The following is a 16,214-nucleotide window of genomic DNA, read 5'->3' as shown; positions in this document are numbered from 1 at the left end:
TCTTCAGCCTCTAGTTATGGATTCTGCTTTTTCCCAGGTGTTTGAGATCACACTCAGCAGAGGATACAATGAGTCAAACCTCCGTGACGACCTGAAAACACTTTACTTGAAGCTTGGCATTGACAATAAGAAGACAGTGTTCCTCTTCACTGATGCGCACGTGGCTGAGGAAGGCTTCTTAGAGCTCATTAACAGCATGCTCACCTCAGGTCGGATGTCACTGACATACTCCTCTCTCAACATTTATCTGTCTTTAAAGCTGCAGCTGTAGTCCTCTGATCACGCTGTCTTTCTTTAGGCATCGTTCCTGCGTTGTTTCCTGACGATGAGAAGGAGTCAGTTCTCAACCAGCTTCGTGACGAGGCTCTTAAGATGGGCGCAGGTCCCTCGAAAGAGAGTGTGTGGAACTACTTTGTCAACAAGAGCGCCAACAATCTGCACATTGTTTTAGGGATGTCTCCAGTGGGAGACACCCTGAGGACACGCTGCAGGAACTTCCCAGGTGAGATACGGAGTCAGAGCCCGTGTCCACGTGGGCCCGTGTTCTGTTCTGAGCGCGTGAGTGAGCGTCTGCACTTCGAGTTGATAATCTCTACACTTTTCAGAAAGGCTCTGGTGATCGTGGCTCTTTTTATTTCTCCTGGCCTCGCCGATAGTATTCACTGTATTTTTGTCTCCTATGGATGATGTCATCACCCACATCCTCCTCGCTCTGATGTCCCGATGTCAAATAAAACACAGACAGATAGTAAACCTCAGACACGCTATGTGGACGGGCCACACATGATTTAAGGCTTCACATGGTTTTTGACTTCTTTCTCAGGACTGACGAACAACACTGTGATCGACTGGTTCCTACCTTGGCCTCTGCAGGCGTTACTCGCTGTGGCTCAGTCTTTCCTTGGTGGGTATATACAGATGTTTTTCAGATACATCTGTCAGCCATCTCAGGGCTTTTTTAAAAACTTTATTTAGCAGTAAAGACCTACTGCTGGATATTATCCCTGGTTTTTATTCCAGGTGAAAGTCCGATGATTCCTGAGGAGCACTCTGCAGCAGTGATAGATCATGTTTGTATGGTCCATCGCTCTGTGGGTGACTACAGCAAGCTGTTCCTCCAGAAACTCAGGCGGTCTAACTATGTTACTCCAAAGAACTACTTGGACTTCATCAACACCTACGCTAACCTCTTGGAGGAAAAAGACCAATATATTCTGGGTGAGAAGATGGAACATGTTAAAAGTTCTGTCCCTCTGTGGAAAAACTTCGACCGGTGCACCATGGCTGCTGTGCATTTATAATTTTGTGATGATTTTAGAGACTTTGTTGTGTTGTCTCCTGATCCAGCCCAGTGCAAGCGTTTAGAGGGAGGTTTGGACAAACTGAAGGAGGCCAGTGTGCAGCTGGCTGAGCTGAACATCAAGCTAGCAGAGCAGAAGGTGGTCCTCGCTGAAAAGTCCACAGCCTGCGAGGCCCTGCTGCAGGAAATCTCCACAAACACGAATGTGGGTGAGTGAGTACATGCATCTTTTACTGCCGTGTTGTAACAAGCAGCCACAGTCTGTCCACCCTGCTGCCATCTGACAAAAGGTACAGAAGTGTCTGCTGCTGTACCACCAGACTGCAGAGCAGCTTCATTCATTTAATAAAAAAGATTAAGCACAAATGACCCAAACACTGTTTTGTGTTTTAAACCCTGGTGATTTAAGAAATGACAATAAATAAACCTTCAGATTCAGAATTCCTTTATTAGTCCAACAAACGGGGAAATGTGTGCGTCACAGCATCAAAAAACAATAATAATAGTCAAAAAATAAACAATATAGTTAAAAGGTAAGATAGAAATAATATGTGTAAATATAAACAGTGTAATTATAGACAGTGTGGGCAGTGTACTGTTATTCATAGAAAATAAATATGGGTATGAAAATTTCCCAGTAAGTGCAAACCACAATGAGGATGGGTAATGTACAGAGTTTTTACACAAGTGAAACGTGTAAACTGTCAGCTTTCAAACCTAAACACAGCTCGTACAAACCACTTCTCCTTCCAGCTGAGGAGAAAAAGACTCTGGCAGAAGACAAAGCCAAAGAGATTGAAGAGCAGAACAAAGTGATCGCTGTCGAGAAGAAAGAAGCTGAAAGTTCCCTCGCAGAAGCTCTGCCGGCTTTAGAGGCGGCCCGCCACGCCCTGCAAGACCTGGAAAAAGCTGACGTGACAGAGATTCGGTAAACTCTCCTGCTCACTCAGAGCTTCACTTTCGTTCATTCGATGATTAGAAAACAGATGTTAATTAAGATTAAGATTCACATGTTACAACAGCTCACGGTGCAACAGTACAAGTAGAATCAGAAAAATATGCATAGAAATATTAAATATTAAATCATCAAACCATGACACGACACACCTGACCATAAAATCAGACTGACTGCCTGTTAATCGATCCTCTGCCTCTCTCTGCTTTTTCCTGCGGTGCCGCCGTGCAGATCCTTTGCAAAGCCTCCCAAACAGGTGCAGGTGGTGTGTGAGTGCATCCTCGTGATGCGTGGCTACAAAGAGATCAACTGGCAGTCAGCCAAGGGCATGATGTCGGAGGCCAACTTCCTGCGCTCGCTGATGGAAATGGACTGCGACTCCATCAATAACAACCAGGTCAGGACTGTCAAAGGTAAGTCAGCATCACGTCCAGTAGAAAGCTCTTGTAATACACATATGTGATGGGGGGCGGTTGCCCAGTATGCCACATTTGTTTTCCTTTTGATTTCCCCTGGCTAGGCTTCCTGAGGAACCTCCAGACAACCTTTGATGAGATGCGAGCCATCAGCAAGGCCGGCTCAGGAATGCTCAAATTTGTGGAGGCTATCATGGGTTACTGCGAAGTTGCCCGGGAGATAAAACCCAAGCGAGAGAAGGTAATGTGAGGCTTGTGAGTGCTTCTACATCGCGCTCTAAAGACAGGAACACAGAATAAACAGTCGTGTTGTCGATGTTTTCTCAGGTGGCTCGCCTGGAGAAGAACTTCTTTCAGAGTAAGCGGGAGCTGCAGCACATTCAGAGCGAGCTCACTGATATCCAGAACGAGTTGCAGGCTCTTGATGAGAAGTACCAAGCTGCTTTCAGGGAGAAACAGCTGCTACAAGAGGAGGCTGAGCTCATGGAGAGGAGGCTGATAGCTGCAGACAAACTCATCTCTGGCCTGAGCTCTGAGAACGAACGGTGAGGCTGCAAAAGGCACAACACACAAAGAACTGCTCATTTGTTTCTTTTCATTTCTCTTCACTGCTCCTGCTTTTTAACCTTCTCCACCCAGGTGGGCACAAGAGCTGGAGGAGTTGAAGCAGCGGCGTTTGCGTCTCCTGGGCGACTGTCTGATCTCTGCTGCTTTCCTGAGCTACGAGGGGGCCTTCAGCTGGGACTTCAGGAATGAAATGGTGTACGAAGTGTGGGTGAAGGATGTGCTGGAGAGAGCCATCCCCTTGAGCCAGCCTTTCAAAACAGAAAACCTTCTGACGGATGAGGTGGAAATCAGCAGGTGAGGAGGAGTGTGTGCTCAGCGCAGATGTTGTGACTTGAAACTAGAGAAGTCAAATAATATGATGAAGTATTTTTTGATGACTTGACGCTGACTGTGTGACAGGTGGGGCTCCGAGGGTTTGCCTCCAGATGAGCTGTCGGTGCAGAATGGAATCCTCACGACCCGAGGCAGCCGGTTTCCAATGTGTATCGACCCTCAACAGCAGGCGCTCAACTGGATCAAGAAGAAGGAAGAAAAAAATAAACTGAAGGTACAAAAAGTTTCATGCTCGAACAAGTTATGTATCATAATAACAATAAACTTAATTTATATAGCACCTTTAAAAACAGTTTACAAAGTGTTTTGACAAACAAGCAAAAGCAGGAAACTCCGAAAGACAATATAACAGAATAAAGACTCAACAGTCGAGACAAACACAAGGAAGCCTCGTCTGAAGTGAGTTACAGAAAATGTACAAACACAAAAACACAATATGAATAATTACAACTTAAAGGAATAAAAGTGACAAAACAGGCAAAATCACAGAAAAAGAAAGAAAAAAGTAACACAAATAAAGAGATGAAGAAAAGAAAAGAATCAATAAAAGACGATAAGAAGTCGACATCACATCAGAGGAATTAAGAGCAGATACAAAGATTATGAGCAGTAAAAAGAAGAAAGGATAATTAACAGATTAAAGATAATTAAAAGCTTTAAAGGACGGTAAGAAAAAGAGGATAGTAAGAGAAAGACAGGAGGGATAGACCGATTATCTGCGTCTGTGATTTGTCCTACAGATTGCTGATGAGATAAACTGGCTCTGATGGCCACAACACTCTGATGGTACGACTTCACAGAATCTGCAAACTAACTAGTAACTACATGTATCAAACAAATGTAGTAGAGAGGAAGTAAATTGTACTTTGGTTCATTTCATCACTGGTTGTTTGAAATTTTGACACAAAGACTTTTATTTTTACTGTAAATGAATATCGGCCCCAAATATCAGTTTTCAGTCTGCTTGATTTCTTATAATCAGGTCGACTCCTAATAATTACCGCTCATGAGTCCTGAACGACGGCTGCAGTCAGCTTCTCCCTGCAGACAGATGCTGAATCAGTCACACAGCGTTCGGTCCTGACAGTGTGACACTTCTTCATCCCTCAGATCTCATCGTTCAATGATCCAGACTTCCTGAAGCAGCTAGAGATGGCCGTCAAATATGGCTTCCCGTTCCTTTTCCAAGACGTGGACGAGTACATCGACCCAGTGATCGACACTGTCCTGGAGAAGAACGTGAAAGGAGCAGAGGGCAGGCAGGTCATCATGCTGGGTGACAAGGAGGTTGACTATGACCCCAACTTCAAACTGTACCTCAACACCAAACTGGCGAACCCCAAATATTCCCCGTCAGTGTTTGGAAAAGCCATGGTCATTAACTATACCGGTACGATGCTTCAGCGTGGCAGCCACTGTTTTTATTTGTAATATTTGAGCAACATGAACTAAACGCTTTGTCTGTGTCACGTTCCTGTAGTCACCCTGAAGGGTCTGGAGGACCAGCTGCTGAGTGTCATCATGGGCTTTGAGAAGAGGCAGCTGGAGGAGCAGCACAAGTCTCTGATCCAAGAGACCAGCGACAATAAGAAGCTGCTGAAGAACCTCGGAGACTGTCTCCTCAGAGAGCTGGCCACGTCCACGGGCAACATGTTGGATAACACCGAGCTGGTCCACACGTTAGACGAAACAAAGACGAAAGCCAGTGAGGTAAGTGGCTGCTGAAAGCATCAGTGAACTCGTGCAAGAATAGAAATTTCACTCACGTCTTTCTCCTGGTTTGTGGTTGTGATCGCCAGGTATTTGAGAAACTAAAGCTGGCTGAGAAGACGTCCTTGGACATTGAGAAACTCAGAGACGGCTACCGACCTGCCGCCAAGCGCGGTGCTATCCTGTTCTTCGTACTGACAGAAATGGCTCTGGTGAACAGCATGTACCAGTACTCTCTCGCCTCCTACCTGGAGGTGTTTGACTTTTCACTGCGCAAATCTCTGCCCGACTCTGTCCTGCTTCAGAGACTGAAGAACATCATGGACACTCTGACGTACAGTGTTTATAACTACGGCTGCACAGGTAACATTATATAAAGAAAGATTGAATGATAAAATTGAGCAAAAAGGTCCATTTCTTAAGATAACCTGACCTGACTGCGTGTCCTCAGGTCTGTTTGAGAGACACAAGCTGCTCTTTTCCTTTAACATGGCCATCAAGATTGAGCAGGCAGAAGAGAGGGCACCTCAGGAGGAGCTCGAGTTCTTCATCAAGGGTGAGATATCCCAAACAGGTTCACTCTTGCACACAAACCTGTGAATGCAGACAATGTCCAAAGCAGGTTTTCTTTCTTTTCTCCCTCCTGTGTGTCAGGTAATCTATCCTTGGAAAAGAGCAAACGCGGAAAGCCCTGTGAGTGGCTTCTGGACCAGGGCTGGGAGGACGTAGTGAAGCTGGCTGAGCTCTTTCCTGACCAGTTTGGTTCTCTGCCTGACGACGTGGAAAAGAATTCCCCTGACTGGGAGTCTGTAAGTGACCGACAGGAAACATCATAAACGTTTTCCCTGACGTGTGGAGAGTTGAACCCTCGCTCTTCTTCTCCTCAGTGGTACGACTTAGATGCACCAGAAAAGGCTGCGTTCCCCATGAAATATGAAGAGAAGCTGTCGGCCTTCCAGAAGCTGCTGCTGCTGCGCTGCTTCCGCGTCGACAGAGTGTACAGAGCTGTGACCGACTACGTCACTGTGACTATGGGCGAGAAGTGAGACTGTTTCTATTGAACTTATACACAGGACATGTTGTCACTGTATGTGCAGTGAACACAGTAAACTGTATGTACACTCTCGACGGTGCTGCAGGGTGAGTCGACTGAAGACAAGATGAGCAGATGTATCAGCTGATCGTCCACATGTTTTCTTGTATTTCTGCTCAGATATGTGCAGCCACCCGTGATAAACTTTGATGCACTCTACGAGCAGAGCACACCTTCCTCGCCCATAGTCTTCATCCTGAGCCCCGGCTCTGATCCAGGCAGTGACCTCATGAAACTAGCTGAGAGGTCAGGATTTGGAAGCAACAAATTCAAGTTCCTCGCTATGGGCCAAGGCCAAGAGAAGGTAATGAAGACTTTATGTCCCTGTCACAAAACAGTGGTGTGTAGATGATACTATCCAGGTTTTCTATAAACTGATCAATGTACAAGTTGTTAGAACAGTGTGTAACTAAAGTGGCCTGTAAAGACGGACTAGTGAGTAGATGAGTCTCCGTGTTCGCTGTGAGGACGTTTAATGTCCCCGACAACCTCTGTAGTCTCATTTAGACACTTGTTAGCAACCGCTAACTGTTTTTAACACATGAAGAGCTTTATAATTAAACTGTGGACATTTAATGATGGAGTTTATGTTGGAGAACAAAACGTGTAGATATGTTCAGCCTGAAGTTTTAGAACAACAAACTTCACCACTGCATAAGTGCAATCAAGTGAACGAGCACAAGGATCACTAAGCAGTCAGTACAATAAAAAGCTGAGGGTGGTTGTCTTCTGTGTAATAATAATAAAGGTGGCGCTACGCCTGCTGGATACGGCGGCGTCCCATGGTCAGTGGTTGATGCTACAGAACTGCCACCTGCTGGTAAAGTGGCTGAAGGACCTGGAGAAAGCCTTAGAGAGGATCACCGAGCCAGACCCCAACTTTCGCTTGTGGATCACCACCAACCCCATTAAGGATTTCCCCATCGGCATACTGCAGAAGTCTCTGAAGGTGAAACACACGTTCTCCTCACCTTCAGCTGGTGGCAGCGTTAACTCTCCAAGATTCAGTAGTCGGCACAAGGTTTTCCTCCAACAGGTGTATTTGAATGATTTTGAATGATACATGATGGTAAAAGAGGCTCGCCTACCTTCTGATCAGTGGACGACATGATCCAACTCCTGAGAATATGACATTGTTGCGTCACCAATACAGCGAGATGTGTAGTCTGCAAACAAACTGCTAAATAAAAGAATAAAAGAAGCTGAAAGCTGAATATGAGATAAAATGGCTTCTTCAGACTGTTGATGATAAAGACAGGATTTTAAAGCTGTCGGTGTTTTCACGTGGGTGTTGACGTTGTGTGCAGGTGGTGACGGAGCCTCCCAACGGTCTCAAGCTGAACCTGAGAGCTACATACTCTAAAATCTCCCATGAGAGCTTGGCGGCGTGTCCACACACGGCCTTCCACAGTCTGGTGTACGTGCTGGCCTTCTTCCACGCTGTGGTGCAAGAGAGACGCAAGTACGGCAAGATTGGCTGGAACGTCCCGTACGACTTCAACGAGTCTGACTTCTTTGTAAGTGTCATGGACACTGTGTTGCAAATTATTGATTGATTATGTAATTAGTATAAAATCGGTGATCAGTGATGTTTCACTGATGCAGGTGTGTATGGAGATCCTGAACACCTACCTGACCAAAGCTCACAACCAAGGACACAGCGACATTCCCTGGGGAGGACTTAAATACCTTATCGGGGAGGTTAGGCTCATTTTACTTGTTTTGTACTAAATTGTTAAATCTGTTATCTTGCGAGCTGCAGCTGATTGTGTATTACAGGTGATGTACGGGGGGCGATGCATAGACAGCTTCGACCGCAGGATCCTGACCGTCTACATGGACGAGTACTTTGGAGACTTCCTCTTCTACACTTTTCGCCGCTTCCACTTCTTCAGCAACAAGGATGAGGATTACAAGATTCCTCCAGACGGGCCCAAGAACGTTTACGTTGGTCAGTCGTTGTTTTAATAACTTCACATTCTCACACTTGTGAAAATGAATTGTGTGTCTTGGCTCACATCTGCAGCCTGGTTTCTGTTACAGATGAGATTGAAAAGCTGCCACTGGCAAACACACCAGAGGTGATGGGTCTTCACTCCAACGCAGAGATAGGATACTACACTCAGGCAGCTAAAGACATGTGGACTCACCTGATAGACCTGCAGCCTCAGACAGGTTTGTTTCATCCCTCCGGCCTTTTAATCCGTTTCTTAAATGAGAAATCCTGAGTGCTGGAGATCATCCATGGAAGTAATATTTATTGTTTTCTGTGCTGCCATGTGCTCCCTCTCCTGTGGCCTGCACACACTCTGTCAGGTGAATCTGGTGGGAGCATCAGTCGGGAGGAGTACATCAGCCAGGTGGCTCAGGACATTCAGAACAAGCTGCCCAAGTTATTTGACCTGGACGTGATCCGTAAGGAGATCGGCACGGACGTTTCCCCAACCTCCGTGGTGCTGCTTCAAGAACTAGAACGTTTCAACAAGCTAGTGGTCCGCATGCAGCGCTCTCTGGCCGAGCTGCAGAGGGTGAGAGGGAGGACGAGAGAGAGAGAACAGACGGGTGCCGAGTTTTCTTTGTGCTCCACGCAGGGTTTGATCTGTTCTAACTCCCTCCTGTCTCTCAGGCCCTGGCTGGTGAGGTGGGTATGAGCAGTGAGCTGGACGAGGTCGCTCGGGCCCTTTTTAACGGTCAGATCCCAGCCATATGGAAGAAGTTGGCACCTGACACTCTGAAGTCCCTCGGCAACTGGATGATCCATTTCCAGAGGCGTTATGACCAGTACAGTCACTGGGTGAGAACACACACACGCACGCACACTCACAGCTCACTGGGCTGCGTAGCCTCTGCAGTATTCTGACCAGTGGAGAATATGTTTCCATGTGTCTCGTGTCCACCAGGTGGACGAGGGAGAGCCAAAAGTTATGTGGCTGTCAGGACTCCATATCCCAGAGTCCTACCTGACTGCTCTGGTGCAAGCTGCATGCAGGAAAAACGGTTGGCCTCTGGATCTTTCCACGCTGTACACACAGGTGACCCAGTACAGCAGTGAGGAGGAGGTCAGCAGCCGACCTGGACAAGGTAAGGAGAGGACGCTCACTGTTTACAGCCTGATCACTGCTGAGCTGTGAACACTGACTGTCTCTGTCCCTGCAGGCTGCTTTGTGTCCGGCCTGTACCTGGAGGGAGCAGACTGGGACGTGGAGAACGGCTGCCTCGTGTGGAGTAAACCAAAGACTACAGTTGTTGAGCTGCCGATTCTCAGAGTCGTCCCCACAGAAGCTCGCCGCCTGAGGCTACAGGTGACACCGACTCTTCAGGCCTCCACAGAGTGCTGCAGGTCACTGTTAGGACGTTCGATCTAACTGTTGTGTGTTTGTACCACAGAACACGCTGCGGACCCCCGTATACACCACGTCCTCACGGAGAAATGCCATGGGTGTCGGGTTGGTGTTTGAGGCGGACCTGTCCACCACCAAGCACCACTCACACTGGGTGCTCCAGGGAGTCTGTCTGTGCCTCAACACTGACTGAAGACGACTCAGCCTCACTGAGGTGGTTACCTCACAGTCTGCTCCACAACAATGACTTTCTCTGTCTTTCCTCAGCAATAATATTCACAATATCTTTGCCTCCTATGGATCACGTCATCAGCCACATCCTCCTCCTCTGATGTCCTGATGTCAGATAAAAACAGATAGTAAACCTCAGTGTCCATCGCACGGCGGCGGCTGTCACGTTGTTGTTGTTGTTGTCATAGAGACAAGAAGCACGTGAAGCGTTTTATTCTGTCAGAGAAAAACACTGTGGACACGGAGCCCAAAGAAAAAAGAGCTCAGACTCAGACAAGAAGTTGTTTAAATGGATGAAGAGACGTCACATATGACGCAGCTCACAGCTCGTCACTCTGGTCGTGTCAAAGTGCTTTTGTTTTACAGCGGTTCAGGATCCTTCAGGCTTGAAGTCTGTCAGCTTTCATTAATGAACAAATGTGTGCAGTTCAGTCAAGTTCAGTTTACATATTTAATATTCTGTCCCGACTTGAAGAAGCTGTTTCTGCTGAGCTCGTCAACATAATCTGCTCCGAGGTTCAGTCGGCGTCGCTTCGTTATAACAATTCATTAATTTTTTTAATCTGATCATTTTGACTTTGAGTCTCATGATTATGATTTACCATGGGAATATTTTTTTTCATCAAGCTTAGTTACCATCTTGGGGTTAGAGTTTATTTTCTCTTTAACTGGCTGAAGTGAACTTTCACCACTCAGGACTGGTGCGGTGCGGTGCGGTGCGGTGCGTGTTGGGCTGCGGTGCCGGGTGTTTAGCCATGTGGACTTGCAGCTGTGAGGCTGTCGGCTAAATGCTAACACGTTGAGGTTCACCGTCTTAGTTCTTAGCCCTTAAGAGGTCCTTAAAAAAACTCTCGTGGTCCCAACGACAAAAAATGTCACCTTCCTAAAATCTGCTGAAAAATTATTATATATTAATATTTTTGAATCAGTCTTTTAAAACTACTTCAGCCTGAAATATACATATCAAAGGCGCCTTCTCTTCCTGATGTGTGGACTCACCAGCATCTCTCCCACCTCTTCAGTGTAGAGCCTCCTCCTGTGTGGTTTCTGCTGCTGCCAGAATGGCTCGATTGATGTCCACAGGACGTAGGCGTTGTAAAGTGAAATGTCAACCAGGTTGTGGAAGAATCTCTCAATCTGGGATTGAGCGTCTCCCATGCAGGTTTGTCATGGCCACAATATGCTGCAGGATTTCATCCGTCAGCAGTGGTTGAAAGCTGGTTGTCGGGTTATTGATTCGGGCGGCGGCATAGTGTGTAGGTCAATCATCAGACTGCAGGTAGCGGAGCGTCTCAGTGTTCGTGGGAGACCAAATTATCTTTCCGTTTTTTGAAGTCCATCCTTCTGCTGCTTCATCCATCTTCTCTCCGCTCTCATCTTCAGATGAGTCAGAGTTGTACTCCAGCTGGTCTGTTCCTACCTCTGAGGCCTCAGAGGAGGATGAGCAGCCGTCCTCGCACTCAGAGTGCATGATTACTTACAGAGCCTCCTGTGTGCTGTAATGTCTCGCCATCTCCAAAATGACAACTCCTGCACTACTGCTCATATCTGCAGTGCACCTGTGTAAACAACCTGAGCAGAACCAAAGCAGTCCAGTTTTGTTTTGGTTCTCGCGCTACTCATCGTTTTTATTATTGAATTAGTGTGAACGCAGAGTGGACTTCTAAGAGAAAAGCCTTTTGAAGTTGGACACGCGCGCGCGCACACACACACACACACACACACACACACACACACACACACACACACACACACACACACACACACACACACACACTATCCAACATCAATAGCGACACACACTTATCATTTCAGTAGAGAGGCACCCTTGCAGCAAACAGTAGAAAGTGTGAAATTTTGCTGCGTGCTTTGAATGGGAAAAAGTGGTGCCAACTGGTGGACAAATATAAAAATTTAAAATTGAAGGCTGGTAGTCCGAAGTGAAATCTTAACATAAAGGAATGCATTAGTTTATGTTAAGATAAATGTGGGGTCAAAAATTGCATTTTCAATGGTTTTCAATGGGACATTTTTTGTTGTTAGGAACGAATGTGTCTGAGATGACAATTCAAAAATTTCTTAAAAATGAATCTCCTTTGGAAAATTTGAGCTTTATTCATTCAACACAGCCAAAATGGCTTGAAAATAAAAAACTGAATGGCACAAAATGTCCGTAGGATCTCTTAAGGGTTAGTTTCTAATTAGCAGTGAACGTAAGGTTGGTCTGAGAGAACTCGACTGAAGTGTTCGAGGAGAATAAAGGTAGTTTGGTGAAGCAGACTTTAGTTTTTTATTATTTCCCATCATAACAATCGTCCTTTAAGGCGTCGGAGCATCTGAATGACGTAACGACTCACAGAACTACTTCATGTAGAAGAACACACTTTTTATTGTTGCTGCAGGTGGAGGAGACAAACAGCTCAGCAGAGACACTTTAATAAACACATTCAACACAAACACAACGATCACTAATCCAGATGTTTGATTCCACAGATGCTTGGATCCTTCATGAACTCTGGATGTTTGTGAGTCACCGACATGAAACCTGGAGGAAGAGACGCTCAGAGTCACTTCAGTCAATCAGCTGATGTCTGACAGAAACACATCTTTGACATTTCTCTGCTCAGACTCCTGTGATGAGCTGCAATCAGCTGATGTCTCAAGATTAACGTTAACGCGTTATTTTGTATAAACATATAAATGATTGATAGATGACAGTTGAATTAAAATGCTGGATTAAGTCGCCTGGTTTATCTGGTCTGAGTTCGTCCTTATTAAAATGAAGAAACGTCACTTTAAAAAGGTTCATCTGAAGGAAACGTACCCATTGAGTGAGCTTTCTTTATCGCTTTGGAGACTTCCTTCTGTTTTCTTCCACACAAGCCTGCAGAATAAAAACACGACATTAATCTTTTTATCCACAAAACACTGCAAACTGCTGACGAATGCTTCGGGCAGCTTCTGCTCACCTGTGATGTGTCGGCCGTAGATTCTGCCCGTGTGCGGTGAGATGAACTGTGAGAGCAGCTGTGAAGAAGACAGACGAGAGGAAACGATCAGTGATGTTCATGTTGTACTGAAGCTCCGTCTCACCGTCCAACGTCAGGAAAAGTTCAAGATGTTGTGAGTCTGATACAGCCAGCGACTTATCGTTTCATTGATTAGTTGTCAACTATTAAATAATCACCTATTTTTATCATTGATTTTTCAGTTCGAGTAATTTTTTTAAGAAAACTGTCAAAATTCTCTGTCGGCTTGTTAATGTTTTCTGTTTTATTCCCGCGATGACAGTAAACTGAATATATTTGACTTTGGGAACTACTGATCAACATTTAGCACCATTTTATAGACCAAATAACACATTAATTAATCGAGGAAATACAATTTTAGTTCAGTTTATATTTATGGTTTCATTCTAATATTTTTCAGTCTCTTGTCAGACTGGAACGTGGTCTTAAACACTGAATGAGTCGTGTAAATACCTTCTGTGATTTCTGTAGGTGAACTTGTTTCTGGTGTAAATGTTCTGACTGACCGGCTGCGATCCAGATGTGGTTCCTGTACCTGATGTATTGAGTGTAACAGCGAATGTTGTCTGATAAATCATCAGACTGCAGTTACATGACATCACAAAAGATTCCAAAGAAATATTTAGGGGAATTTCATCTGGACTTATCGTCATAAAAATAAAATATATACACTTTTATTTCCTGTTTTACTTTTCTGATATCTGAGTTTACCTTCTCTGATCGTTTTGTTTGATTCATTAAGAACAACTAAACTGACCTAAAGTGTTCGACAGGGTTTGGTGTAGCCTCTCCTCTGAGATACAAACTGAAGCCTCGTTTCTCTGCAAGGTAAACATTCCTTTTTCACATAACTGACCCTGTGACGCTTTGTACCAGGAGGCTCCATCCAGTCTGCCACTATCTCCATCTGGACACAGACACTTTATTTTCTTAAGAATAAAAACATCACTTCAGAGACTCCACAGACACCAGAAAACATCTGGAGGGGCCCTCGAAGTTTAAAATTAGATTTACAACGGCCCACCGGAGACACTCAGTCTTTCCTTTAAGGGTCAAGGTAGGTTCAACTGATCACAGTTGAATCCACGGATACAAAACACTGAAGACTGAAGGACTTTCTTTTGAAAATGATATGTTATAATTGAATGTCCTTTTGTATCTGTAAAACTGCATCATTTTACTGTCCCTGAACATCTCGCCTGCTGAGAGACACACACACACACACACACACACAGACTGAGGTAATAAAACTCCCCCTCACATTCCTCAGAGTTTCTTCTCTCTTCTGAATCTTAACAAAGTCATAATCACTATTAAGCCAGAACCGTATCTCCTGGGGAATCACACATTATTATTCAGGAGGTAACTTTCATAAAACTGATCCTACTCTCATTTCTCTGTGATGAAAAATAACTGAGATAAATTAAATATGCAGAATTGCCCTGTATTCTGTGGATCCACAGCGCCCTCCAGTGGTGAGATTTATATCCAATGTGAGGTCTTTGTCTCATTTATGCATATTACAGTCAATGTTTAAAGTCCCTGTTATAACAGTATTAGACTGAAGCTAAAAGGAAAATGTGTAGTAATTATTTCTTCTGTATAATCAAGTGTTCAACCAAGTACTATTACTTTTAAATGGTAATGATTTAATGATTCATGTGATTTGTGTTTTAAGACAGTTATTAAGTCATGGTGACGTTCTGGGAAACACGATTTAAAACATTAAGATGTTTGTTTAGTTTCTCTGTGCGTTTATCAGACTTGTTACTCCTCTGGTGTGAGGACTGGCAGGTTTTTAATGTGGAGAACCAACGGTAACTGTGTACAAGCCACTACTTCAGTACTGAGATTGAATAAATTGAGTCACGTGGTCACCAAGGAGAATTGAGTTAAACTCGTCTCGTGGAATTTGATTAATTACCTCCGAATTAGTCAAAGAGATAAAAGAACGGAGTGGTGCCCTATTTATGAGTGCTTTGTTAATCTCAAGTGGTCAATAAATTAAATTTATAAGTAGTGTTTCTCCTATACTACCATACCTAACACTAACACGAAGAAGAAGAAGAAGAAGAAGTGAACAGGTACCTTTCTTTAAATACATTCTGACTTATTATCCATCATTAACACTCAGTCTGGACCCAGTTACAGGCGCTTCAGTCTGAACCCAGTTACAGGTGCTTCACTCTGAACCCAGTTACAGGTGCTTCACTCTGAACCCAGTTACAGCTGCTTCAGTCTGAACCCAGTTACAGGTGCTTCACTCTGAACCCAGTTACAGGTGCTTCACTCTGAACCCAGTTACAGGTGCTTCACTCTGAACCCAGTTACAGGTGCTTCAGTCTGGACCCAGTTACAGGTGCTTCAGTCTGAACCCGGTTACAGGTGCTTCAGTCGCTCACCTGGATGTTCTTGTAGTCCACAGTGACGTTGCAGAGGACACATCCTTTCTGTGGTTCTTTGAACGGGTTTTCCATCTTAGCGAGCTTAAAGATGAAGAACAAGTAACATGAATATAACATGTCCAGGTCATTGTTATTGCTGACAGATGTTCCTGTGATAACTCAGTGTTATTACCACGTCATCTTTCTGTCGGGCTGCTTCTGAAGCGGCTGTCAGACTTCTCACACCTGCAGGGGCACGTTAGCATTAGCAACATTAGCTCTCTGTCGCTCACCAGATAACAATGATTCCAATTTATACTTAAAACAAGTATCGATAGTTCATCTTAAACACAATAAACTCAATAACACATTCAAACACACGCTAGAGATCTTTATAATATCTACAGGCTTACTTGTGTTTCCATGTGATGATAAAACAGGTTTCAGCCTCTGAAACATTCTCAGGACGGACATTTTGACCTGACACAGGACCGGATGTTGTCAACCAAGAGTTCCGGTGCCTCTGACTAATATTTCCTACTACATCTTACGTTAATGTTTGTTATTTGGGGGTTAATAACAAATTAAATATCGTTTTATTCTTAAATAATAAATATATGCCGAGTTTGTTTTTGTTTTTTTCTTGTAGACTTTTAATTTCTGATGTGAGTGCTCTTTAAGTTTTAAGATTTAATGTTTTACGGAAATAAATAAATGTTACCCTCTTCGAAGACACAACGATATAAGATACACTCCGCCGGAATAAGCGAAGATGTTACTGTTAGCTGTTTGCTACTTATATTAGCAAATTATTTAAACTTATTATATTTTTAACGCCGCATTAGTTTGATCAAG

General features: G+C 44.5%; 2 protein-coding genes across 2 annotated transcripts in view; one reads left to right on the top strand and one right to left on the bottom strand.

The window, feature by feature from the left end:
- dnah10 (dynein axonemal heavy chain 10) overlaps positions 1–9,922 on the top strand; it is a 28,991-nt gene extending 19,069 nt beyond the window's left edge. Inside the window, 28 exon segments of the mRNA XM_073477580.1 lie at positions 38–209; positions 299–502; positions 824–904; positions 1,021–1,218; positions 1,348–1,509; positions 2,054–2,228; positions 2,487–2,668; positions 2,776–2,912; positions 2,999–3,216; positions 3,311–3,532; positions 3,638–3,785; positions 4,682–4,961; positions 5,052–5,281; positions 5,371–5,644; positions 5,733–5,837; positions 5,936–6,090; positions 6,169–6,323; positions 6,495–6,678; positions 7,123–7,323; positions 7,682–7,891; positions 7,980–8,075; positions 8,154–8,325; positions 8,418–8,549; positions 8,691–8,902; positions 9,001–9,168; positions 9,275–9,455; positions 9,531–9,676; positions 9,762–9,922. Of these exon segments, the coding sequence (XP_073333681.1) occupies positions 38–209; positions 299–502; positions 824–904; positions 1,021–1,218; positions 1,348–1,509; positions 2,054–2,228; positions 2,487–2,668; positions 2,776–2,912; positions 2,999–3,216; positions 3,311–3,532; positions 3,638–3,785; positions 4,682–4,961; positions 5,052–5,281; positions 5,371–5,644; positions 5,733–5,837; positions 5,936–6,090; positions 6,169–6,323; positions 6,495–6,678; positions 7,123–7,323; positions 7,682–7,891; positions 7,980–8,075; positions 8,154–8,325; positions 8,418–8,549; positions 8,691–8,902; positions 9,001–9,168; positions 9,275–9,455; positions 9,531–9,676; positions 9,762–9,908 (4,947 nt within the window). The 3' untranslated portion in view covers positions 9,909–9,922.
- A 2,389-nt stretch (positions 9,923–12,311) lies between these two features.
- mrps18c (mitochondrial ribosomal protein S18C) lies at positions 12,312–15,876 on the bottom strand. The gene is made up of 6 exons (XM_073478491.1): positions 15,773–15,876; positions 15,553–15,605; positions 15,378–15,461; positions 12,916–12,973; positions 12,771–12,830; positions 12,312–12,491 (listed from the first exon to the last, which is right to left on the bottom strand). The coding sequence occupies exons 1-6, from the start codon at positions 15,831–15,833 to the stop codon at positions 12,415–12,417; spliced, it is 393 nt and encodes a 130-aa protein (XP_073334592.1). The 5' UTR covers positions 15,834–15,876; the 3' UTR covers positions 12,312–12,414.
- Positions 15,877–16,214: the final 338 nt, after the last annotated feature.

The sequence above is a fragment of the Pagrus major genome, chromosome 12 (genome assembly GCF_040436345.1).
Source record: "Pagrus major chromosome 12, Pma_NU_1.0".
Lineage (NCBI taxonomy): Eukaryota > Metazoa > Chordata > Actinopteri > Spariformes > Sparidae > Pagrus > Pagrus major.
This window is presented reverse-complemented; position numbering and strand designations above follow the sequence as displayed.

Excerpts from the sequence above, each read along its gene's own strand:
- mrps18c (XM_073478491.1), bottom strand. The coding sequence starts at position 15,833 with ATGTCCGTCCTGAGAATGTTTCAGAGGCTGAAACCTGTTTTATCATCA. Across the intron at positions 15,462-15,552 it reads CCCGACAGAAAGATGACGTG|CTCGCTAAGATGGAAAACCC; the intron begins GTAATAACACTG and ends TTCATCTTTAAG. Across the intron at positions 12,974-15,377 it reads TGGACTACAAGAACATCCAG|CTGCTCTCACAGTTCATCTC; the intron begins GTGAGCGACTGA and ends TCTTCTTCACAG.